A 26,425-nucleotide genomic window follows, 5' to 3' on the forward strand; every position below is an offset into this window, starting at 1 on the left:
AAGAAAATCGCTGTGGGGGAAGGGGGGGCATGCAGACTGCCAGGAGAACCGCTGGGGGGGAGCCATTATGACTGCTGGGGGAACCGCTAGGGGAGAGGGGGGCATTATTATTGCTGGCGGACAGCTGGGGGTGGCATTGTGACTGCTGGTGGACCACTGGGGGGGGAGGATTATGACTGCTGGGGGAACCGCTGGGGGGGGGGGAGCGGGCATTATTACTGCTGGGGGACCGCTGGGGTATGTCACTCTTATTACTAATGGGGGGAGTGTCACTATTATTACTGCTGTGGGATGTCACTATTATCGCTGGGGTGAAGGTGTCACTATTACCGCTGGGGTATGTGTACATGTGGCAGAAATGGGCAGGGCTCTTTCAGAATAGACCGGGTGCAGATTTTGACTGCTTTTTAGATGCGGAAATGCTGCAGAATTTTCCACAGAAATCTCCGCTGAGGACATTCTGCAGTATTTCCGCGTCCAAAAAGCAGTCAGAATCTGCACCCGGTCTATTCTGAAACAGCCTTGTCCTTTTTAGAACGACGGGGGTAAAATCATACATTGTGATAAGCCCCGCCCCCTGACATGTTGGCACTTTGCGATACATAAGTGGGTTTTGGGTTGTAGTTTGGGCACTCGGTCCCTAAAAGGTTCGCCATCACTGCCCTAAACCAAACCCCTTTGTACTCCGCCTGATAACATGCTCCCTGTTCTGACTGCAATCCCTGCTAGCCGCCATCAACTGCCCCCTGCAGTCATACCAATTCCACCACTATAAGGCCTGACCATTGTCTATGTGTATAGCATCCCACACTCTCCCGTTCTCGCTCACCTGGGGGGGTGTATGCATCCATTGACGTTTGCACCACAAGGGAGCGTCGCTTTGATGGCATGGGGACGGCCATTTTCCTTTCTTTATGTTTAGCAAGAGCGGCCTGGACTGCTTCTGTATGTACATCTGTAAAAACAGAAATCCAAAAGTTCATCCAAATTGGTGAGCGACCTTTTAAAATATTCGGTCCAGCAGATTCGCCAAACTTTTGCAAAAAGTTCAGTCCTGTCTGAATTAGTTCAAACTGAACCGAAAGTTCACCAAAACTTCCGAAACTGGTGTGTCAGATTTTATGGCTTTCAGGACTCATTCACATGAGCGCCAGCGTATTTCAACCCTTCTGTGCTTTTTCTTGCGCACGTAAATACGCAGCGTACTTACATATGCAAAAAATATGCAGAAGGGCTCGTTGTCTTGACGTGAAAACACGCAGTGAATATGCAAGTTTCCTGTGCATTGACTGTGGATTTGTGCTGGCCCGTTCAATACTACGGCCTATTTCAGAGCATAATGCACAGTAAATTGGGACAAGCTGCGCATTTTTTGAAGCGACCAAAAAATGCGCAGATGTGAAAGCACTCATTGAAAACAGTGGGTTCTATTCACTGCACATTACACATGTAACAATACGCCTGTGTGAATGAGCTCAGTACTATATATCAGTATTCAGGACTGGTTTCGAAAACCCTGTTTTAGATAAAACTCTGCTACAAGCTTGGTTTGGGTTTATGCCGAACCGAACTTTTAGCAAAGTTCAACCCAAAACAGAACTCTACTGGGTCGGTTCGCTCAACATTATTCTTCAACTGTGTTTGAATATCAATAAAAAGCATTGCAAAAAAAATACTGTATATATTTAGGCATAAACCGAGCATAAGCCAAGCCACTAGAGATGAGCGAGCGTACTCGTTAAGGGAAATCACTTGAGCGGAGGAGAGATGGGGGGGGGGGGGGGGGTTGGGGGGAGATCTCTCTCTCCCCCCTGCTCACTCCCGCAACTCACCGCTCACCCCCGCCGGCCCCCAAATCTTTTCAGACGGGCAGGCGTGTACTTGAATATGAGGATACTCACTCGAGTAATTTGCCTTAATGAGTACGCTCGCTCATCTCTACAAGGCACTTAATTTTACCACAAAAAACTGGGAAAAGTAGGTGCCTCGAGTACAAGCCTAGCTAGACTAGGTAAAAAAACAAATACTCAATACTCGCCTCTCAGCCTGCGTCTCTGTCCCCGGCGCGATGGTTAAATCGAGCACCAGCCAATCACAGCCGGCGCTCAATGAACCAAATCATAGCCGTTCAGTGATGACATCACTGAATGGCTGTGAATGATTGAGCGCGGGCTGTGATTGGTTGGCGCTCAATCCAATCACAGCGCTTACTTGCTGATGGCGGGGGAATTCAAAGCTGAGCAGAGAGGACAGCGGGGAGAATTACATAGCAGTTTACCACACTGCCGGGGGGGACAGACGCAGGCTGGGAGGTGAATATTGCGTGTTTTTGTTTTCTTTCACCTCACTCGAGTATAAGCCAAGGGGGGCTTTTTCAGCATAAAAAAAAAGTGCTGAAAAAGTCGGCTTATACTCAAGTATATACGGTATACATTAAAAAAAAAAGGTTTTCTTGCTCCATTTTTCTGGTTGTCCAATAGACAGAATAAAATAACTCGTTAAGAATATTAAAAGGGATTTTCCAACCGTGGAAAAACTTGCCCCAGGGTAAAGAATGGCATAGAAAATTATAATAGCCATTACTTGCCTATCCTTTGTGCCTCCACTCCAGCGCCACCAACCAGTTCCCCTCAACTCCCATCCTTGCATCACCTTCATGGCTCACATGATTACTCCAACCAATTGCTAGCCTCAGACATCACTTGGCTTTTCATGCAGGCATGCCCACTGAGTTCAGTGATTGGCTGCAGTGGACAGGTGAGCAATGAACAGGACGTCATCCTTTCCCGTTTCAGTGGGGATCAGAATGGAAGGGACTGGGTGGGCGTTGCTGGATCGGAGACAAACTGGAAGGATAAGTGATGGTCATTCCAGTTTTTATGGCATTTTCTAGCTTTGGGCAGGTTTTTTTTTTTAAAGTTCAGAAAACCCATGTAAATGGAAATGCAGTTGTCTTCTAAAAATGTATTGCTATGTCACTACTTTTGGGTAGATTTGATGTTTATTTATTTGCTTCAATCTTTGCCAAGTTGCTGCTCTGTCTATCCCTCCCCCCCCCCCCCCATATACTTTACACTTCAGCTTTGCTACTTCACATTACCCTGTTTCCCTGAAAATAAGACAGTGTCTTATGTTAATTTTTGCTCCAAAAGATTTAACTTTTTTACATGTATAGCTGCCTGGACACTATTTAAATAGCTTTTTCTTATTAACTGTAACTAGGTCTTAATTTTGGAGCAGGGCTTATATTTCAAGCATAGACAAAAAGCCTAAAAAATCATTCTGCATCCTCAAAAATCTGGAAAAATCAAGCTATGCCTTATTTTCGGGGTATGTCTTATTTTCAGGGAAAATGGGGGAAGCAGCCATGTTTGATAGAAGCCCATAGCTGAATTCACATTCTTCCAATTTCAGCTGCTTATTCAGTGTCTGCACAGAGTTTGCTCAGGTACTTTGCATCATGGCAGGTGTCACCTTTTCATCGTGTACTGTACGGTAATCGGCAAGTTTTTGCCTGCCTCAGTTTCTACAAAGTTTTCAGACTTCAAACCATAGATGTTCGATAGCTGGACAAAGCTTCTTACCAGATCGATAGCGTTCATCTCTTGAGCCTGAGGAGCGCCGACGATGATATCTAGAGGAAGAGGAAGGGGTGACAGGAGTTCTACGTTCTGGCGGTAGTACTTGATCCACCCCTGTGGGAAGAAAATAATTACCTTTATTTCTATAGCGCCAGCATATTCCGCACCACTGTACAAGTATAATAATAATTATCTTTATTTCTATAGCGCCAACTTGTTACGCAGCACTTTAAATCAGAGGGAACATGTACAGGCAGAATCAGACATTACATGCAGTATTACAAAAGGTATCTGTGTATGTACAGCTATGAGGTGTATTAGGGTGTATGGGCTATGGGGGAGGGGGGGATACAGTGGGATAATGAAATCAGGTTCAGTTGTGTAAATCGAGCAGAGCTAGATTAGGGAATGTGATTGGCCTCAATACAGAGATGAGTTTTTAGGGCAAGCATAGACTATGGATATTGGTAAATAACCGGATTGTTTAATGTAGCACATTCCAGAGAATTGGTGCAGCTCTGGAGAAGTCTTAGAGACAGGACTGGGAGGCTCAGATTATGGAGGATGTTAGTTTGAGATTATTAGCAGATGGGGGAGCAAGCATATAGTGGTAGACAGAGATGAGGGAGGAAACATAGGGTGGTACAGCACTGTGGGGAGGTATATGGATATGCGATGAGCATAAATTGTATTCTATAGTGGATGAACAGGGTGGAGGCATCAGTGTAGCAACTGACACAGGGTAGAGGCATCAGTGTAGCAACTGGCACGGGGGAGACCGGCACCAGTGTAGCAACTGGCACGGGGGAGACCGGCACCAGTGTAGCAACTGGCACGGGGGAGACCGGCACCAGTGTAGCAACTGGCACGGGGGAGACCGGCACCAGTGTAGCAACTGGCACGGGGGAGACCGGCACCAGTGTAGCAACTGGCACGGGGGAGACCGGCACCAGTGTAGCAACTGGCACGGGGGAGACCGGCACCAGTGTAGCAACTGGCACGGGGGAGACCGGCACCAGTGTAGCAACTGGCACGGGGGAGACCGGCACCAGTGTAGCAACTGGCACGGGGGAGACCGGCACCAGTGTAGCAACTGGCACGGGGGAGACCGGCACCAGTGTAGCAACTGGCACGGGGGAGACCGGCACCAGTGTAGCAACTGGCACGGGGGAGACCGGCACCAGTGTAGCAACTGGCACGGGGGAGACCGGCACCAGTGTAGCAACTGGCACGGGGGAGACCGGCACCAGTGTAGCAACTGGCACGGGGGAGACCGGCACCAGTGTAGCAACTGGCACGGGGGAGACCGGCACCAGTGTAGCAACTGGCACGGGGGAGACCAGTGTAGCAACTGGCACGGGGGAGACCAGTGTAGCAACTGGCACGGGGGAGACCGGCACCAGTGTAGCAACTGGCACGGGGGAGACCAGTGTAGCAACTGGCACGGGGGAGACCAGTGTAGCAACTGGCACGGGGGGGGCCCGGCACCAGTGTAGCAACTGGCACGGGGGGGGCCCGGCACCAGTGTAGCAACTGGCACGGGGGAGACCGGCACCAGTGTAGCAACTGGCACGGGGGAGACCGGCACCAGTGTAGCAACTGGCACGGGGGAGACCGGCACCAGTGTAGCAACTGGCACGGGGGAGACCGGCACCAGTGTAGCAACTGGCACGGGGGAGACCGGCACCAGTGTAGCAACTGGCACGGGGGAGACCGGCACCAGTGTAGCAACTGGCACGGGGGAGACCGGCACCAGTGTAGCAACTGGCACGGGGGAGACCGGCACCAGTGTAGCAACTGGCACGGGGGAGACCGGCACCAGTGTAGCAACTGGCACGGGGGAGACCGGCACCAGTGTAGCAACTGGCACGGGGGAGACCGGCACCAGTGTAGCAACTGGCACGGGGGGGGACCGGCACCAGTGTAGCAACTGGCACGGGGGGGGACCGGCACCAGTGTAGCAACTGGCACGGGGGGGGCCCGGCACCAGTGTAGCAACTGGCACGGGGGGGGCCCGGCACCAGTGTAGCAACTGGCACGGGGGGGGCCCGGCACCAGTGTAGCAACTGGCACGGGGGAGACCGGCACCAGTGTAGCAACTGGCACGGGGGAGACCGGCACCAGTGTAGCAACTGGCACGGGGGAGACCGGCACCAGTGTAGCAACTGGCACGGGGGAGACCGGCACCAGTGTAGCAACTGGCACGGGGGAGACCGGCACCAGTGTAGCAACGGGCACGGGGGAGACCGGCACCAGTGTAGCAACGGGCACGGGGGAGACCGGCACCAGTGTAGCAACTGGCACGGGGGAGACCGGCACCAGTGTAGCAACTGGCACGGGGGAGACCGGCACCAGTGTAGCAACTGGCACGGGGGAGACCGGCACCAGTGTAGCAACTGGCACGGGGGAGACCGGCACCAGTGTAGCAACTGGCACGGGGGAGACCGGCACCAGTGTAGCAACTGGCACGGGGGAGACCGGCACCAGTGTAGCAACTGGCACGGGGGAGACCGGCACCAGTGTAGCAACTGGCACGGGGGAGACCGGCACCAGTGTAGCAACTGGCACGGGGGAGACCGGCACCAGTGTAGCAACTGGCACGGGGGAGACCGGCACCAGTGTAGCAACTGGCACGGGGGAGACCGGCACCAGTGTAGCAACTGGCACGGGGGAGACCGGCACCAGTGTAGCAACTGGCACGGGGGAGACCGGCACCAGTGTAGCAACTGGCACGGGGGAGACCGGCACCAGTGTAGCAACTGGCACGGGGGAGACCGGCACCAGTGTAGCAACTGGCACGGGGGAGACCGGCACCAGTGTAGCAACTGGCACGGGGAGAACGGCACCAGTGTAGCAACTGGCACGGGGAGAACGGCACCAGTGTAGCAACTGGCACGGGGAGAACGGCACCAGTGTAGCAACTGGCACGGGGAGAACGGCATCAGTGTAGCAACTGGCACGGGAAGAACACATCAGTGTAGCAACTGGCACGGGAAGAACACATCAGTGTAGCAACTAGCACGGAGAGAACACATCAGTGAAGCAACTGGCACGGGGAGAACGCATCAGTGTAGCAACTGGCACGGGGAGAACGCATCAGTGTAGCAACTGGCACGGGGAGAACGCATCAGTGTAGCAACTGGCACGGGGAGAACGCATCAGTGTAGCAACTGGCACAGGGAGAATGCATCAGTGTAGCAACTGGCACAGGGAGAATGCATCAGTGTAGCAACTGGCATGGGGAGAACGCATCAATGTAGCAACTGGCACGGGGAGATCGCATCAATGTAGCAACTGGCACGGGGAGATCGCATCAGTGTAGCAACTGGGTGGAAGCATTGCTGTAGGACAGCAAGATACGGCTGGCTGCTGCATGCAAGATAGAACGGAGAGGGGAGAGTGTAGTGAGGGGAAGACCGATCACTAGAGTGTTCAAGTAGTGAAATGAAAATGGATCAGGGCAACAATAGTTTTCACTGTTCCTACAAAAAGAAACGGACGGATTCTGGAAATGACATGGAATAGAGGGGGTGAGATTTTGAAGTAAAGGCTTCAACTGTAAATACATGACAAACAAAATCCTGATTTGTACCATTAGTAACAAATGAAGGAATTAATGCACTCTGTCATTTTGTGGGTTTAACCCTTTCCAATCCACTGTCTGACCTCTGAAGACATTATGATTTAAGGCTGTACAGCTCCGATGTTGGAAGTCACCCGTTGGGGTTCTCTTACTGTATATTGCCAGCCTCTCTGCTGTCGGAGCCTATCCAACGTGTCACCTCATGCAGTACTGGCTTTAGCCAGCAGATAGCGCCGTTGTATAACAGCAGAAGAAGAGTAAGCCCCCTAGGAAAACCAGGATACAAATTGGATTGGAAAGGGTTAAATATAAAGCAACACCCTGGAAATTCATTTTAATCAAACTTCCTCTCTACCGACACGTTACATGCAGCGTTTGTGAATCCAGAACGGAGACATAATAGGATATAATGATCGGAGTTTGTGGAAAAGCAGGGGAGGCAGAACAAAACTAATGTCTATAAAGCTTGGATTATTGGACACATTAGACGTACAGTCCAATTAGGTTTCCTTCCACAAAAAGTGTATATAATGCACCATCTGGCTCGCTCAGGTGACTGTCAGGAACTGGATTGCTCAATGTGATGCGTTTAAGGCAGAAACTTCCAGCTGTCTGGTATCAAACAGAAGTATTATCCCAATTTATATCCTGGTGCGAGACTGGAATCTGCGTAATGTTCCCCGAGATTATACAAGGACAGATTTATAACAGACTTGCACATCTCAAAGCGCCAAAAGAACAGCATGCACCCAGGCTGGTATATATACAGATGCAGCAATCGTTAAAATGACTGGCACATCTTGGTAACTACAATGCTATAAAATCAAGTTATCATAACACGTTAAATATGAGGTGAAAGCACCGGAGTAACAGTCGTTGGGATGGTTGTCGGGTGCTTAAACGCCCAACAGTCCTGACAACTGGGTGTTACAATTGCCCTGGTCAACAGCCCGATTTGTCCAATCAGTTCCAACAGCATCAGCAGGGGCGGTCCTACCATGAGGAGACCTGAGGCTGCCAACTCAGTCGACAGTTTGTAGTACCTCAGAGGAGTGGAAAATGAGCGGTAAAAAATAAACTGCCAGCGCGGACGCTGGCAGAGAGGTCCGGGGTCACAGGCTCGGCAGCAGCAGATGCCGGCAGGCCAGGGCTGCAGAATGAGTAAAGGCCCATTTACTCGGAGCAATGATCGCTCAAAATTACTTAAACGACAGTTTGAGTGACGGTTTTGAGAGATCATCTTTGCATAACTCTAAGTAGCTAATTTACTATTTAAGAGTTATGCAGGCGGAGCAGGAAACCTCCGTGATAGCTTCGAATACAAAGCAGCTGTTTTGTATATGCAAACAGCTGCTTTGTTCTCGCAGTTATCAGTGGTGTCCCACTGGAAAGCCCCAGCGGGATATCAGCTGAAAGAATGCTATCAGCACTGCCCGCTGAGAAAATCAGTGTGCAGCATCGATAAGGCTCATCGCTAATTTTTAGCTTGCTAGAAATCAACGATGAACGAATAGTGCACAATGGCAGCGCATTTAGACACAACGAATATCGCTGAAAAGATGGCTTTTGAGTGAATTTTGAGCGATAATCATTGTGTCTAAATGAGTCTTAAGAGTAATGCCTGTCAGGTTGTCGCCCGGGTGAAGGTCCATGAAAACCATTACCATTTGGGCCACTACGGGTGACACTAGCACTACTGGGGCCACTATGGAGCACGTCATTCTTACTGTGGCCACTATAGGGGATGCTATTACTACCAAGGGCACAATGGGTGTCAATATTACTATTTGGACCACTATGGAAGCTCCATGAGAGACACTATTATTACTGAGGTCACTACTACTACTATGGCCCTCACTAAAGGGGGCGCTATATCTGCTAAGGGCACTATGAAAGACACTATTAATACTGGGGCCACTATGGGGAGCGGGGGGGGGGGGGTCACTATTACTATATTACTACTGGGACAATTATTAGGAGTCACTATTGCTACTGGAGCCACTATAGGAAGGGATCATTATTATTACTGGGACCACTAACGGGGGCACTATGACTACTTGGGCCACTATGTATGGAGGTCGCTATTGATACTAAGAGCACTAAGAGGATACTAATATGGGTCGAACTCCGCTGCGGGAATCCTACATGCGGGGTCCAACCCGCCCGTGTGCAGGCTGTCTTAACGTATACACTTCCAGGAAGAATAATAGAGGAATGGCACAATGTAGCATGAGGAGAAATAAGCATTTACTAAAGGCCGCCTGGACAAGCAGAAGATATTGATGAACTCTTTCTACATCAGATGGCCAAGTTCTCAAAGAAGCCCAACATAGTGATCATGGGAGATTTTACCTATCCAGACATTTGTTGGGAATCTCTCTCAGGCAAAAGTAATGGATCCAACAAATTCTTATCCGCTCTTGCTGACAACTTTATCTTCCAAAAGGTAGAAGAGAAAACAAAGGGATCTGCTATCTTGGACCTAATTCTTACCAACAGGGAGGGAATGGTTGAGGAAGTAAGGGTGGCTGGGACCTTAGGAGGCAGTGATCATGATATCCTTGGATGTTGGATAACAAGGGGAGGAAGACCTAAGAAAACGCAGACCTCAAGGATGGATTTTAGAAAGGCAGATTTTAATGAACTCAGAAAGAGAATAGGAAGAATCCAATGGCTGGATGTTCTTAAGGACAGAAATGTCCAAGAAGGTTGGGAAATATTGTGAAATGAGATTCTCAAAGCACAATCGTTAACAAGCCGTAAAAGAAGGAAGAATAGGAAGCATTTAAAGAGACCAGGATGGATGAACACAGAACTTACACATGTTAAAAAGGAAGAAAAACATGTTTATTAAATGGAAAGAGGGGGGAATATCTAAAGAAGAATATAATGCGGTCTGTAGAAACTGTAGGGCAAGTGTCAGAAAAGCTAAAGCTAATAATGAATTGAGGCTTGCAACAGAGGCCAAAAGCAATAAAAAAGATTTGGGGGTATGTCAAAAGCAAAAGAAAATTCAAAGATGCTATAGGATGCTTACAAGATGAAAATGGGGAATTGGTTATGAATTATGTTGAGAAGGCCGAGCTTTTAAATTCCTATTTTGTATCCGTTTTCTCTCAGAAAGTAGATGGAACAACAACTGATCTTCCCTGTGCTATTGGGGTTATAAAAGAATGCAGGCTATCTATAAGAAGAGAGATGGTGAGGAAACACTTAGCTAACTTAAAGGAATTCAAGTGTCAAGGTCCAGATAAATATAATCTTAGGATACTAAAGCAAGCAGCAGAGGTAATTGCTGAACCACTCGTCCCAATTTTAGAAAATTCCTGGAAAACAGGAGAAGTCCCAGAAGATTGGAAAAGGGCAAATGTTGTCCCTATTTTCAGAAAAGGGAAGAAGGTGGATTCAGGAAACTACAAGCTTGTAAGCCTGACTTCTATACTGGGAAAGATCTTTGAACAAATTATTAAACAGCATGTATGCAAGTACTTTGATGAAAATGGAGTGATTAACTAGAGCTAGCATGGGTTTGTAACAAATAAGTCATGCCAGACTAATCTAATTTTCTTCTATGACAGAATCAGTGACTGGGTTGATGAGGAAAATGCGGTGGATATAGTATATCTTGACTTTAGTAAAGTATTTGACTAAGTATCTCATACCATAATTATTGAAAAAAATTACCAAATATGGGATTGACAAGGCAACTGTTAGGTGGATTCACAACTGGTTGAGTGACCGTACTCAAAGAGTGGTCATAAATGGCTGCACTTCCAAGTGGAAGAATGTATCAAGTGAGGTACCACAAGGCTCTATCTTGGACCCAGTGGTGTTTAACATTTTTACAAATGATCTGGAGGAGGGAATTGAGGGGAAACTAATCAAATTTGCAGATGAAACAAAGCTAGGAGGGATAGCTAACACTAGGGAAGAGAGAGGATTCAAAAATATCTAGAAAAGCTTGGACAGTGTGCAACGACTAACAGAATTAGAACATTGACAGAACAGTATTTAACAAGGAGAAATGCAAAGTCCTGCATCTGGGCAAGAAAAATGAAAGAAAGCACATACAGAATGGGGAGGAATTGGGCTAAGCAGCAGCACATGTGAAAAAGACTTGGGTATACAAATAGATCATAGACTGAACATGAGTCAACAATGTGATGCAGCAGCCAAAAAGGCAAACACAATTCTGGGATGTATTAAGAGAAGCATAAAGTCTAGATCACGTGAGGTCATTATCCTCTCTACTCTTCCATAGTCAGACCTCATCTGGAATACTGTGTCCAGTTCTGGGCACCCCACTTTAAAAAAGACAGACAAACTGGAGCAAGTTCAGAGAAGAGTTACCAAGATGGTGAGCGGTCTGCAAATCATGTCCTATGAGGAACGGTTAAAGGGTCTGGGAATGTTTAGCTTGCAAAAAAGAAGGCTTAGAGGAGACTTAATAGCGGTCTACAAATATCTGAAGGGCTGTCACATTGTTATTTTATTGGGAATACAAGTATGTACTAAAGCATGTCAGTATGGGCGACCGCCCCTCTCTACATACTGCAGGAAGCGTTAGTTTATAAGACCTTGTACAGACCTTGTAGTTGAGGCAGATAGGCTCCTATTAATTTCGATCGTTTCTTTTCATAACCCTTCTGTGTGATGTCACCTGCCAAAAATAAGAGAAGCACATGAGACGGGGAAATTATTTTTCATTGCTTCTATATTTGTGAAATTTCACCAATGTTACATCAGACATCGGGGGGAAAACAAGCCAAATGACAGGTCAGCAGAACACGAGCCACAACCACCACAGCCATCGCCAAAGCACAGAAACATAGTTACTAATGGATGTTCCTACCAGATGTGTTTTCAAGCACAAATGACATCAGAATTCAACGTTTTATTGAAGACCTCGCCTTGATGTTACTTTATTTATAGATATTGTCACTAAAATTAGTCAGGAAATACACCAACGTATGCAGCAGTGAGAGAACACACAGCGGGGGTCTCATACCAGACCGTCTCAGGACTACCAACGCCCGATTACGGCTTTATGATTACCTCCTTTCGGTGCTTACATACAAGAGGGTACCCAAAAGAAACAGGAATCTTCTTCTGGTGGGCGGGGTTGTTCTAGTACTGTCTTCTGTTGCTAAAGGTACACTTAAATGCAACAATTGTCGTTTGAACGAATTAATGATTTTTTTGCTCTTAACCCTTTCCAATCCACTGTCTGACCTCTGAAGACATTATGATTTAAGGCTGTACAGCTCTGATGTTGGAGGACATCCGTCAGGGTCCTCTTACTGTATATTGCCAGCCTCTCTGCTGTCGGAGCCTATCCAACGTGTCACCTCATGCAGTACTGGCTTTAGCCAGCAGATAGCACTGTTGTATAACGGCAGAAAAAAGAGTAAGCCCCCTAGGAAAACCAGGATACAAATTGGATTGAAAAGGGTTAAATGATGAAATGATGAGGGTTTACACGTAAAAACAATCGCTTGAAATCCTCGCTATTTTCCTCGTTAGCTGGGTCGTTTGGTAGGCGTATGTACATGCGAAGAATCTCTAGGTGGGAGTTTTTTTAACTCGTGTGAAGAAAAAGCCATTGTCTACTGCCGCATGAGTCATTGTGTTTAGCCGGGCAAACAATCACCTCTCCCCTCAAGTCCTTTGAAAGACTAAACGACTGCTGTTTAAACCTATCGACAAGGGAACGAACGGTTATTTTTATGCAGGCTGAAACTCAGCGACCAACGACAAGTGAACAAAAAGTACGCGATGGCTTCGCGTTTACACGTAACGATTATCGCTCATTTGAACGAATTTTGAGCGATAATCATGGTGCGTAAATGGACCATAAGTAAATTTGTCTTAAGCTATTGGAAAAAGCCAAAAAGCACTGAAGAGAGACGAGGGGGAACAGTGCTCAGGGAAGCCCTCTCGTTCTAGCAACCACTTACACAGTCCAATTCAGACTCTGTTAGGGGCAAACGATCGATCATATGACTCAAAGAGCGGACATTGGCCAGCTGCGCGTCTCCTCATCTTCGTGATGCTCTTTTCAGATTGTCGTGTTCTACCATAGAAGTCTATGCGCACAACGATCTGAAAAGAGTCTGGTTTTCAGACAGAGTGTGGTTTTCCCGGGTGATAGCGCGTGAAATGGGGATTAGGCAAGTGTAGGTATATGTACTTCCCCAAAAAGCACCATAACTTAGTTTATGATGCTATTCCACAGTGATATTGTCCCTTTAAGAGTTTTCTCCCCCGTCTCCAGCAATGGATGTCCTATGGCTCACGCATTCCTCCGTCTAACAATGCCGTATAATTCTCGGCCAGCAACCCCCGGACATAATTGCACTCCCTATTATTAATAATGCAGGGTGACTTTCAGCGTACCGCACATTAGCGCTTCGTAAAGACGGCCTCGCTACGTCACCAGAGATGATGGAAGCCACATGAGGTCTCCGGCCTAAAGAACACATTTAGATCTAAATTAATCATCATCTTTACTAGGAAGCCATTTTAAAAGCCTTTAAAGGAAGTCCGTCAGCTACCGTAGTTTATGTGATAGAAACCGAATATACTGTACGATGCGCAACGTTAAGTGGCGTGCGCCCTCGCCAAGGTCGGATGTCACGCGCCATCGTCACTAGGGTTCAAGTTGGTGATAATGAAATGCGTGACGCCTCCAATGGGCGGATCTGGTGATGCCACTAACGATGACGGGGAAGGAGAGACCCCGGAGTGAAGGCAGTGGCGGACCGCCCATCGGACGATGCAAAGCTAATTTACATATGGCGCGGGATAAACGTAAAAGCCAATATCTGGCCGGTGGAGTAACGCAGAACAGAAATAAAGGTATCCATGGATTCCACTTAACATCGCACATTCTGCGACTAAGGCCGGCTTCACACGGACGTATAAGAAACTAACCCATTCATCTCAGTGGGTTTGGAAACATTTCCGTATTTTGCGCAAAAAAAAAAAATATATATAGAACATATTTTTCTGCGTATTTGCACAGCAGAGGTCCCCGCAGAAGTCAATGGGGGTGCGCACAATATGAAGGACATGCGTGAAACACTGCATCAATTGTTCCGCGTGAACGCTGCTTAACGTAAAGCCTTTCAAGGACTGATCTGTGCGATGTGAACAGTGATCAAGGCATTAATGTAACCACATTGGCGCTGGGAGAACGGAACGAGGACACGAAAGTAGATTAAGACTGGGAGAAAAAGGCAAATAAACAGACGCTGTAACATCTAATTACACACGGATGTCAAATTAGTGCTTCATAGACTTCTCTCCCCCAAGTGTCATCACTGCAGCGGCGAGCGGACTGCGGATATAGACGCACGGACAATCTAGTGGAATTGATGAGTGATGAGCCCGGGAGCGAGCGGCACAAAATCTCTCAAAGACTACTCAAGCCGTCATCATGCGTCTTTAGAGAGGAGCAGCCGACGGACAAGTGTAACCGATCCACGCAGCGGCTCATACATACTGGAGGTGAACGCGGGTAGGCGGTATCATAAGGATGCATACGCGGGCAGATTTCCCGTATGACGTCTGCGCGTTGTGAGATGCGTGGGAAAAGAGCCCATAGTGGGTGATTTACATGTGCGATTTTTTTCTCTTGCAGCGCTGTGAAAAGTAGTGAGGCGAGAAAAAAAATTGCAGTATGTCCGGTTTTTGGCAATTTTGTTGATGAATCGCCCATTCATCTCTATGGCGCCAGAAAAAAAAAAACGTGTTCGCATGTACATGCGATGAGTTTTTGCTCCTGTAGGGAACAACGGGCGTATTTCATGTGCCTGAAAATCACCAGTGATGCGATTTACTCACAACATACATTGCACACGCATAAATATCGCGGGTTTGCCAGTGCGATATTGGCGCAAGCTTCTCTGACCCCTATTTACACCCTCGTAATATTGGTATAAGTAGTAACAGTAGTGTACTGTGGGGTAACCGGTTGTCTACAAGGGAGCATGCACACGGGCGTATGCATATTCAGGTCTAAGCTCAAATTTCGTCTCCTTGCCGCCGCCGTAGCACACCTCACCCATTCCAACCCTCCTTAACTAGCTGTAACTTCAGCGGCATACTGGGCATGCGCCTTGAGCATCCTTACTCCCACCGCGTCCGAGGTCAGACGGCTGTGGTTGTAAGGCCCCCTGTCCACAGGCGTGATTTGGCCGGCGGTAAATCGCCATCGAATCACGCTATCTGAAGCTTTCCACAGCGTTGCTATGGAAAGTGCCGGCATGCTGCAAATTGCCACGATTCTCCGCGGTGAGCCTATCTGTCTGATAGGCTGACAGCGGAGATCTGTCTGCTGGCTCCTGCTCCCGGGCGGCAGCTCCCGCGGCAGAGTTCCGCCGTGGAAAACCGCAACGCCCGTGAACAGGCAGCCTAACCACCGCTACCATCTCAGCTAATAAGGAAGAGCTGAGGAGAGTGGGCAAGGTTTGCGGTGGCGCCTGCGCGGGATAACAGCGAAGAAGAGAAATTAGCATGCTTGCCAATCATGAACAGGGCGTGCCGGGCGCAGAGCGGAGGGAAAAATCTGACTCTTCAACTCATTTTAATACAGCGTGGGAAAACTTCAAAAGCAGATTGTAAAAGGTATCGGGGCACGGATTGCAAAACTAATTAGCGATAAGGAAATCTCATTAGCAGCGCTGTTAAAGTCTTATGCATTGTAAAAACCTGTTGACAGGTTCCCTTTAACGCTTTAAATGTCAAATTAAACTTTGCTATATATCTCTATACCATCTATTTCCCTGCTCTTCCCAATTAGCGCTTTATAGTGTAGATGCATCTTTTAACCCTTTCCAATCCAATTTTGGATTCAGGGTTTTCCTAAAAGGCTTTCTCTTTTTGCTGTTATACAACAGTGCCATCTGCTGGCTAAAGCCAGTGTGTGTGCACCAGAGAGGCTCCGACAGCAGAGTGGCTCGCATTAGACGGTAAGAATACCCTGTCGGACGTCTTTTGACACTGGAGCTGTACAAGCTTCAATCAGAATGTAGGAAGACGTCAGACAGTGGATTGGAAAGGGTTAAAGTGGCCTGAAACAGTAGACTAAGGTTGTTGTAAAATAGACAATTTCCAATCACCGAAAAATTTCAACCATAACGAACATGATCCATTTTTTTTAGCCGCCGACACGCTGTCATTGTCTGGAATGAAGTCAGCCGATTGACAAGGCATCGTTCATTGAAACATCTTTTCTATGAAAGATTGTTCGTCCCGCAGTGAAAGATCGTTCATGCTTAGTGACACCGGGAAAAGGATGGACAGTAGAGATGAGCGAGTATACTCGCTAGGGCACTTAACTTGAGCGAGTAGTGCCTTAGCCGAGTATCTCCCCGCTCGTCTCTAAAGATTCGGGGGCCGCCGCGGGTGACAGGTGAGTTGCGGCGGGGAGCGGGTGGAAGAAAGGAAGAGAGAGATCTCCCCTCCGTTCCTCCCCGCTCTCCCCCACCGGCCCCCGAATCTATAGAAACAAGCGGGGAGATACTCGGCTAAGGCACTACTCGCTCGAGTAAAGTGCCTTAGCGAGTATACTCGCTCATCTCTAATGGCCAGTCATTTCGAACGGCCAATAGATATGGTTGAGTCATTGATCGGACATTCGTTCAACAGTTGTTCGACCATCAACCAATTTCTATGTCATGCATATGGCCACCTCTAGTTCTACTCTAAAGAGGTCTGCTTGGTGACATGTTCCCTTTAAATGGGACTGTGTCTAGACTCTTAGAGTAGAACCTCTAATCATATGCACATGATCGTCGTAGAGCGAGGTCTCCTTAGTTCGACTCCCCTCTATGACCCAGCTGCTCCAGTTCTGGCGGACCTTTTCCCATCCTGGTATTGTGGGATGGCCATTCATGTGCCGGCGGGTCTATAATCCTACATTTCGCCAGTCGCTTTTCCCAGCAGAATTAGCCAATTGCTGTGGGTGTTGCAAGTAAGTGATTAGATATTCGCCATGGGCTTTGCATTCTGGAAAGGGTTGGTACAACCCATTTAAACATTGGAAAGCTATTTTACTGGAGGCATACAATAAGTTGCAAAAATACAATGTTGCCATTATATGAGATATAATTGACCCCGAAACTGTGATTTGTATGTAAAGTCCATTCTGCGCCACTTCATTAAAGAATATAAATATCACCTTATTGTGGCAGCTTCCCGGCTATTAAATTAGAAGCTACAAATATGTCTGTATATCATATTGGAGTCTGATGGATGGGTAATTGAAAATCTGCAGGAACGAAACGCCTTTCATAGAGCGGCGAGATAGAATCATATTCATCCCGGTTTCCTTTAAATAAATCAATTTATGAAGTAGGTGACACATTTGCGCTAAAGATGCCAATCTCAACCTGAGTGCAAAAACTGAATGTAAAGTATTGATCATTAAGCGGTATATATGATACATGTATCCACCAGAGGGTAATCCATTTTATTTGTTGTGGCAAGTCACTCTGAGACCGTCACATCGACCTGCTGCGACAAATAAGGTGGCTTACAGGCTGATGGATAGTTCATCAGTGGGCGAGTGCCCTCGTTCTAACTTTACTATTGATTTCGGTCTGACTCAGAAGATGTGGACATCGGAATTTGATTTTAAGGAGAAAAACCTTTGGAAGAGTCAAGAAGGTTACAGAGAAAGAACAGCAACAATCGCTGCTCACAAACCATTAAAACTGCAGGACTGCGGCGCCAAATTAACTCAGAAAAGGCTTTTATGCCCTGGAAAATGCATGAATTGTACTTTCACAAGTATTTAAAGAGATACTCAAAGTCTGTCTTCTCCTCTAAGCACTTATGCATTCAAGGATGTATGATTTGGGTTTGTGAAACCAGGATAGGTCATCAAAGGTTGATCGCTGGGGATCCGCCATTGGGGATTCCCGGTGATCAGCTGATCATCAGTGCAGCAGAGCTGGACTTCCCTTTGGGATCGGAAACAGAAGTCCAAAAGTGTAAAAGGCACCTATGTTCCAATTGAAATTAGTGGCAATAGCCAGCCCCACTGCACTGACAGTTGGCCAGGCGATCATCTGATCCCAGCGATCAACTATTAAGGACGTATCCTGAGGATAGGTAATCAATAGTGATTGCCTGAAAACCCATTTAGAGGCCAATCAGGTCTAAAATTATAACACTATCCTGTACAGTATGGCCAAGGAGGTCATGAATAAGGAAACTCCCGACCACCCACAGCCATCAAATGCAGGGGGCCCTAGGGGTGGTCGGTACCAAATCTAGAGACAGGTGCAGCGAGATCCAGGTCTATCAGACTTTTATGACATAAAGGTCAAGTTCATGTTATATGATCTTGATTTACCCAAGAAGTCATTTCCTGATGACAGATTTCCTAAAATACATTATTAATGATATCCAAGCTTTTTTTTTTTACAATCTAGACGATTATTTTAGGGTTGTTCTAGAATATATATAGAAAATGTGGCTCCTCGCCAGTAAACCTATGTCTAGACCAGATCCAGGTTTCTCTATGTCTTTAATTATGACTAAGGTGTAATACCAAACACAGCCTGTGCACAAGAGTGGCACTGTTTATGAAAAAAAAAGTTGTTGTTTTTTTCATAAACTTAACCTCTTTAGTAAAACTTTACTCATTTAGCAAATTGCTGACAAATTCAACCTATTTAACCAACTAGTGAGACACCCATCAGCTCGGATAAACAATCTAATATGCATTCTGCATGTTCATTTCATTCGCAGCCGTAGAGAATCCAGTTCAGAATTCTTCCCTGCTCTTGTGGTTACAGACCAGGTCATCCCAAGAAGTTCAAACATTACTCAGACTAGACAAGGGAAAGACTCGGGGCACGTGTGGGACACAAGCACAGCTCAATAAGTCACGAAAAGGCAAACAAACTCAAGTTTTCTTGGCACCCTCCAAGTCGAAGGGATTAAAACATCAATGCATCCAAGGACTAAACATGCTGGAGCTGTCCAAGACGTCTGCCGAGTGGTTGCATCTTGTCCACTATTAAAAAGGTCATCGCCGGTGACAACAGCAGAGTCTATCCAGTAAGGCCATATGGGGCAGCAACACAACGTAAAGAACCATCCGGAAGTTTGGAAACCCCTTAGAAATGTAAAACTGGGAAAAAATGGTCAGAAATTTCACTGCTTTGGGATGTTTATTAAACAAAAAAAAAAACTAAACAAAAACGGCTCAACTTTATGAACGCCTCTTAGAATCTGGAAAGAACATTCCGACTCCTCAGAGTCTCCACCCTTTGTCTGTATGATGGTCTTGTATACTCTCAGCATGCAGTGGATCAAGGTTTTCACAGCCGGACGATATACGCTACCATCTGATGCATTGGATTCCAATGCATCAGATCACACAGGCGTATTCCCGCTGCGCAGAAGTGCCCAGCCGGCAAATATAGCGCAAGGTGCTTTTATGCCACAGATAGTCCGCTGCATAGACTTCTATGGGAGCCTATGGGAACTTAGCTCCACCCCATCCCTTTGCAAACAGACGGAGGGGAGGAGAGAAGCAGAGAGCTGGCAAGGGGGAGGGAAGGTATTGCGGTCTCTGTGTATATGTGCCAGGCTTTGGCTGTCTGAACAGGCACACAAATGTTATATTTGTGCGCCTGTTCACACGTTTTTATGGCGCTGGTAGGCATGCATAAGAAACGTCTACGGCCATGTGATTCCAGCCTCAGGATGGGTCATCAATAGTTGAACATAACCCCAGCCAATCAGCTGATGGGGTGCCTACTGTTCACACCACAATACAAAGGGTTCAGAGTGAAAGCTGCTGCTCTGACCCCAGGGGTGCAGCTCCTATTTATTTTAATGAGAGCTGCATCTGCAGTTAAAAGCACAAGCCATTACACTGGAGTCGAAGAAGCAGCTTCCGCTTCGTACTTCTATATACTGTGGGGAAGACAGCTGATCGGCCGGGGTCTTGAGCAGTGGACCTCAACTGATCAACTATTGATGACCTATCCTGATTGGTGGACCCCAGCCGATCAACTATTGATGACCTATCCTGATTGGTGGACCACAGCCGATCATCTTATGATGACCTATCCTGATTGGTGGACCTCAAACGATCAACTATTGATGACCTATCCTGATTGGTGGACCCCAGACGATCAAGTAATAATGACCTATCCTGATTGGTGGACCTCAGCCGATCAACTATTGATGACCTATCCTGATTGGTGGACCTCAGCCGATCAACTATTGATGACCTATCCTGATTGGTGGACCACAGCTGATCAACTTATGATGACCTATCCTGATTGGTGGACCTCAGACTATCAACTATTGGTGACCTATCCTGATTGGTGGACCCCAGACGATCAAGTAATGATGAACTATCCTGATTGGTGGACCTTAGCCGATCAACTATTGATGACCTATCCTGATTGGTGGACCTTAGCCGATCAACTATTGATGACCTATCCTGATTGGCGGACCCCAGCCGATCAACTATTGATGACCTATCCTGATTGGCGGACCCCAGCCGATCAACTATTGATGACCTATCCTGATTGGTGGACCTTAGCCGATCAACTATTGATGACCTATTCTGATTGGTGGACCTCAGCCGATCAACTATTGATGACCTATCCTGATTGGTGGACCCCAGACGATCAACTATTGATGACCTATCCTGATTGGTGGACCTCAGCCGATCAACTATTGATGACCTATCCTGATTGGTGGACCCCAGGAGGATCACCTATTGATGATTTATCCTAAGGACCCTTTTAAGAGAGATAGGTAGTCATAAAACATACCAAATTTATCAAAGACATGCGCCAGACTTTTAGTACTATAAGGATGAGCAATGAGGCACATTCAGGCCCAGTTCACCCACAGTATCTTTGGTGTGAATTGGGACACAGATTTTATGCCAAAATTCATGCCATTTTAGCGTTCATTCGAATGCTGAGGAAATATACGCTGCATAGTGGAAACAAAAAATTGACAAGCCAATTCTGACGCACTACCACCGCGTGGATTTGCTCTACTAAACAGGGTTAAATCCTTGTGTGGATGAACATGCACATCTGCTGCAGAACTCCAAGGCGCAGCCAAGAATTCCTAGCTGGGATTAAGTGTCAGATCTGTGTGGGAAATATCCAACGCCAGTCTGACCCTTGACCTTGTGAACATGGCCGATTGGTGTTGCGCTAGAATTCTGGCATAAGTTGCTGTAGCTTTTTGATGCAAATCAATTTAGACAAATTTACTATTGATTAGCGCCAAGAAAGAACAGATGTGGAGTCTCACTATGCACTTTTTCAAAAGCATCAAGAAAGTGGGCGGGGTTCGATTTGGGCGAGACTTTGAAACACATTTATCAATTGAGACATTTAAAAAAAAAAAAAAGTCTTTTTGAGCAATCTCACGCCAATAGCTGGATGGCAAAAAAAAAAAAAAACTAAACATGGGAATACTTCTAACATATTTACCCTCCTAACACACAAGATGTACATTTACGTCCTGTGCGTTCGGGGTCTGCATGAGGGGGTGATCGCCTAATAAAGGTTCTACTGAATATCATGTCACATGCATCATTTTAATAAATGTAGCACCAGTTTACGCTTTTTTGCCTACATAGAAACTCACAGCCACAAGGGGGTTTATTACCATGCAATTACTTCTTCCTCTGCTCACTCCTTGAGTCCTACCCATAGTCTCTTAAAGGGCCAGTGCACAATCCCAGTACTCGTCCACCTCCAATCCTGTTCCTGCACGGCCTACATTAGTCATCCAGCCCCTAGGGTGGATGCCTAAGCAATTGGTGTTGTACTGCCCTTTGTGGCAGAACCTTGGTTTGTTTTCATTCTGGTTCTGACCATTGGCCTGATCTTGACCATTCTGACTTCCATGCTCTCTGACCTCGGCTCTGTACTCCTCACCTCGTTATTGCCTGCTCTGACTTTCAGGCTGGACTTCATTCTTGCACCTCTGCTGCCAGCCCAGACTCCAGCCTGTTTCTCCACTATGTGCCTGTTCAGACCTTCAGGAACAGCGCCTCGGCCCAGGGCAGTGTCAGTAGTCACATTACCGTGACTGTGTGTGGAAAGGCATGGGGACCGCGCAGCAAAGCCAAAATCAGCAGTTGGGAACCCTGGGTTTCATTTTGGCTGACACCTCAGATAACTGAAATCCAAACTGGTTTGTGGCAAGTTGGAACCACATCAGTCTGCATGGCATAAATCTTGACCATTGCATTTCCCACAATGCACCACAGCGGGGCAGGTCCTGTACATATATTCACCTGGCAAAGAATACAGTAAGCAATCCCAGGACTACCAGAAGACCAACACCATTCTGAACGCAGCTATACTTGTGACTGGAGATACTTTGTGGCGAATCACGGTGTTCGATTGTGATACATTGTATCAGGTACAAAATATTAGGGTAGGTTTACTAAGTGAAACGTGCCAGAATTCTACAAAGTAAAAATTTATAAAGACTGAAAACGCACACAACCATCTAATTCAGCCTATTATGCTGCCTTGTTGATCCAGAAGAAGACAAAACGACCTATGAAGTAGAAGCCATTTTTTCCTCATTATAGGAAAAAAGTCATTAATGTATAGTCTTATGTAATAATAATACACTATGGACCCATCTCTAAGTGAATTTGCCATCACCACCTCCTCAGGCAGAGTGTTCCATAGTCTCACTGCTCTTACAGTAAAGAACCCCCTTCTATGTCGGTGTAGAAACCTTCTTTCCTCTAGACGTAGAGGACGCCCCCTTGTTACAGTCACAGCTGTGGTATAAATAGATGATGAGAGAGATCTCTGTATTGTCCCCTGATATATTTACATATAGTTATTAGATCACCCCTCAGCCATCTTTTTTTCTAAATGGCATACATCCAATTTTGATAGTCTGTCTGGTTATTGTAGTCCACCCATTCCATTTTAAGTATCAGGGTGTTTTGCTCCTAAAGGACCAGACCCTTTTTAGTGGTACAACACTTGTTTTGTTTTATGGGCCAATTTTTGTTTCTTGCGCTTCCAAAATTAGTTTAGGCATTTAAAAAAAATTTTTTTTTAGACATACAGGGCTGTTTTTTAATACCATATTTCACAGAATTTTTTTCCCCATTTTTTGTCTTATTGAGAGTTCTGGTTTAAATTATATATAAATCTGTTAGTCCTGGCAGCTTTATGAAGAAGTGGCGGGCAGGTGCAGAATGAAAAAAAGTTGCAAAATCTTCACAAAAGTGGTTGTGGCACAAAATTTTGCAACTTTTCTATGCAAGAAAACTGGTGTACAGCATTGTTAAATGTCCCTCAATATTCCATGTGTGGTTCATTCTGGCTTAATTTGCACCAGAAACAGTCAGGCATGCCGTGTGCCTCATTTATTATGTTTTTGAAACTTTTTGAGCCTCCCTTTGAGGATAAGGGGTTTGGCTTAAAGCCGACCAACCGTGCACCAAAATTGTCACAAATTAGCGTAAACTAAACCAACTAATAGATGGTGTAAAGTTGAACAAAAGTGTTTAAAGATGAGCCAAATGCATCCTTCAGCATGAGTCATGGGGATGAGTTTGGCGTATTTCAATGTAAATACTAGACGGTATTCGTAAATCCGTCCCGTTGTGTAGGATCCCGAATTCAAATAAAATGACTAAATAAATACAAAGCTAGATACAAAATTTCCCCGGAAACATTCCTCGCCATCTCTTATATTTAGATCCATATTTCCCCCTAAGAAACAATATTCTGGGAGTTGTTTACCGATGACTCAAGTCTGGTGTCAGCCGCTTGGCAGCAGGGATTACAGGGAGATAAAGCTGTTTGTGTAGCGATTCATGAGTCATATTTTAGGCCGTCTTTACCCATGCAGGCATTTTAGATTGACTATGGATTTATACTCTAACAGTCTTTTATTTTACCTCAGAAATGGGAAAAGTTACCAATTAAAATGAGAACACGAAATAATCCGGACTGAGTCACCCACAAGAAACAGAAAATCTCCTGACCCATCTGGACATTCGACAAGAATGGTATTTCTATTGTTGTGCTGCGGGGTCTTATGTATCCTTTAAACATCCTGAAATAGCTGAATGCAAAAAACATTCCATTTTTAATGAATCACCCATTTACCGTATATACTGGAGTGCCAAGACAATAAGTTTCACCACAAAAAACTGGGAAAACCTATTGACTCGAGTATCAGCCGAGCTATACTCGAGTATATACTAGGTAAAGAAAAAAACCCTCCATACTCACCTCCCAGCCGGAATCTGTGCCTGTGTGACAAGCTGCTTGAATTCTCCCCGCTGTCATCCCCACGCCATCTTCTCTGCTTGGCTATGTCTGTGCTGTGAAAGTAAGCGCTGTGATTGGATTGAGCGCCAGCCAATCACAGCTGGCGCTCGATCCAATCACAGCGCTTACTTACACAGCACTGATGGCAGGTGATTTGAAAGCCGAGCAGGGAGAGGACAGCAGGGAGAATTGTAAAGCAGCTCGATTGGCTGTGAATGATCGAGCACCGGCTGTGATTGGCTGACGCTCGACCCAATCACAGCTCTTACTTACACAGCGCTGACGGCGGGGGATGACAGAGCCAAGCAAAGAGGATGGTGGGGGATGACAGCGGAGAGAATTCAAGCAGCCTGCCGCACAGCCGCCGGAGACACAGCCGCCGGCTGGGAGGGGAGTATGGAGGGTTTTTTTTTTTAAGCCTTCCCTGACACGAGTATAAGCCCGGGGGGGGGGGGGGGGGGGGGGGGTTGGGGGGGGGGGGTCTTTTTCAGCACTAAAAAATGTGCTGAAAAACTAGGCTTATACTCGTGTATATACAGTATAACCGGAATGTTTTCTGATTTTGCAAGGACAGATTTATGGAGTAAAACATTTGTGGTGTGAATAGAATGGAGTTAAAGGGGTTTTACGGAAGAGGATAGGTCATTAATAGATGATTGTCAGGAGTCTGCCAATCAGGATCCCAGCCGATCAGCTGAATCCCAGCACTGCTTTCAATGTGAAGAGCTGCTGGAAGTAGGTAGAGCTGTCAGTATTGCAGCGACCTGGTTTGGCCCTACAGGCACGGGTCCTGTTGAACTGAATGGAAGCTGTGCCTGCAGAACAAAGCAGGACACTGCAATAGGGAAAGCCCTATCCTGATTGAGACTCACCATGATCAACTATCCTCAGGATAAGCCATCAATAGAAGAAGTCCCAGAAACCCCTTTCATATCCTAGACCATATGCATCAATGGGAACCAAGCTTTTACCCTACAGAAATGTATATTTTAGTGGTAATTAGCCCCTTAAGGACATGGCCTACTTTGGGCTTAAGGATGCAATGATTTTGGGGGATAATAACTTTCTTATTTTTCTGTCGACATGGCCGTATGAGGGCTTGTTTTTTCATGTGGCGAACTGTAGTTTTTATTGGTACCATTGTTAGGTGCATATTATTTATTGTAAAACTTTTTTTTTGGGGGGGGGGGGGGGGGGGGAAATTATCATTTTACATCACTGCATTCAAAGTCCCATAACTTTATCTTGGATGGAGCTCTGTAAGGGCTTGTTTTTTTGTGTCACGAGCTGTAGTTCTTATTTGTACCATATTGGGGTACATACGGCATTTTTGATTGTTTTTACCTCCCAAAAAGCACAATAAAAGCAAACAAACTAGGAACTTTGCCTTTTTTTAAAATAGTTTTTGCTTTACAGGATACATAGTGTGCTCAAATATGTTACCACATATGTGGGGTTGTTCTTAAAATTTTAATTTCTTTTCATGCAAATAGGGGGATGAGCAAAAAAGTTTTTTGTTTTTGTTTTCTTACACTCTATGTCCCTGAAGAGGATTTGAACTGAAATGCCTAATTGTTGGTAACAGCGATCATAGGCAATGGCAAGTTGGGACGCCAGTGTCTGGCGTCCTACTGCATGGTAACCCGTCGGCCCTCCGCGATTACATCACGGGGATCTAACGGCGTCACAGAGGGAGCCCCCCCCCCCCTGTGAGCCCCTTAAATGCCATGATCTACATAGATCACAGCATGTAGGGGGTTTACAGCGGGGGTCGCTGTCCTCGTATACTCCCCGCTGTTGCAGTGGAAGGCCAACTATCAGTAACAGCTGGCTCCCACTGCCAGATGCCGCGGACTCCCTTCTGAACCCGCGCCATCCACAGGGTGCATGCTTACATCTTGTTGCAACAAGTACCCTGCAGTTAGGACGTAAACTTACGCTCTGTGGTG

The 26,425-nt window shown here is 46.5% G+C and overlaps 1 protein-coding gene across 4 annotated transcripts in view; it reads right to left on the reverse strand.

Moving 5' to 3' along the window:
* Positions 1–26,425, reverse strand: part of DIP2C (disco interacting protein 2 homolog C) — a 476,875-nt gene that overhangs the window by 249,785 nt on the left and 200,665 nt on the right. For all 4 annotated transcript variants that reach the window (XM_066585296.1, XM_066585294.1, XM_066585295.1 and 1 more), the window contains 3 exons: positions 11,753–11,824; positions 3,585–3,695; positions 830–955 (listed from right to left, as the gene is read on the reverse strand). In XM_066585296.1, coding sequence (XP_066441393.1) covers positions 830–955; positions 3,585–3,695; positions 11,753–11,824 — 309 coding nt within the window. The remainder of the gene's footprint in view (positions 1–829; positions 956–3,584; positions 3,696–11,752; positions 11,825–26,425) is intronic.

Source organism: Eleutherodactylus coqui, chromosome 12 (genome assembly GCF_035609145.1).
Source record: "Eleutherodactylus coqui strain aEleCoq1 chromosome 12, aEleCoq1.hap1, whole genome shotgun sequence".
NCBI lineage: Eukaryota > Metazoa > Chordata > Amphibia > Anura > Eleutherodactylidae > Eleutherodactylus > Eleutherodactylus coqui.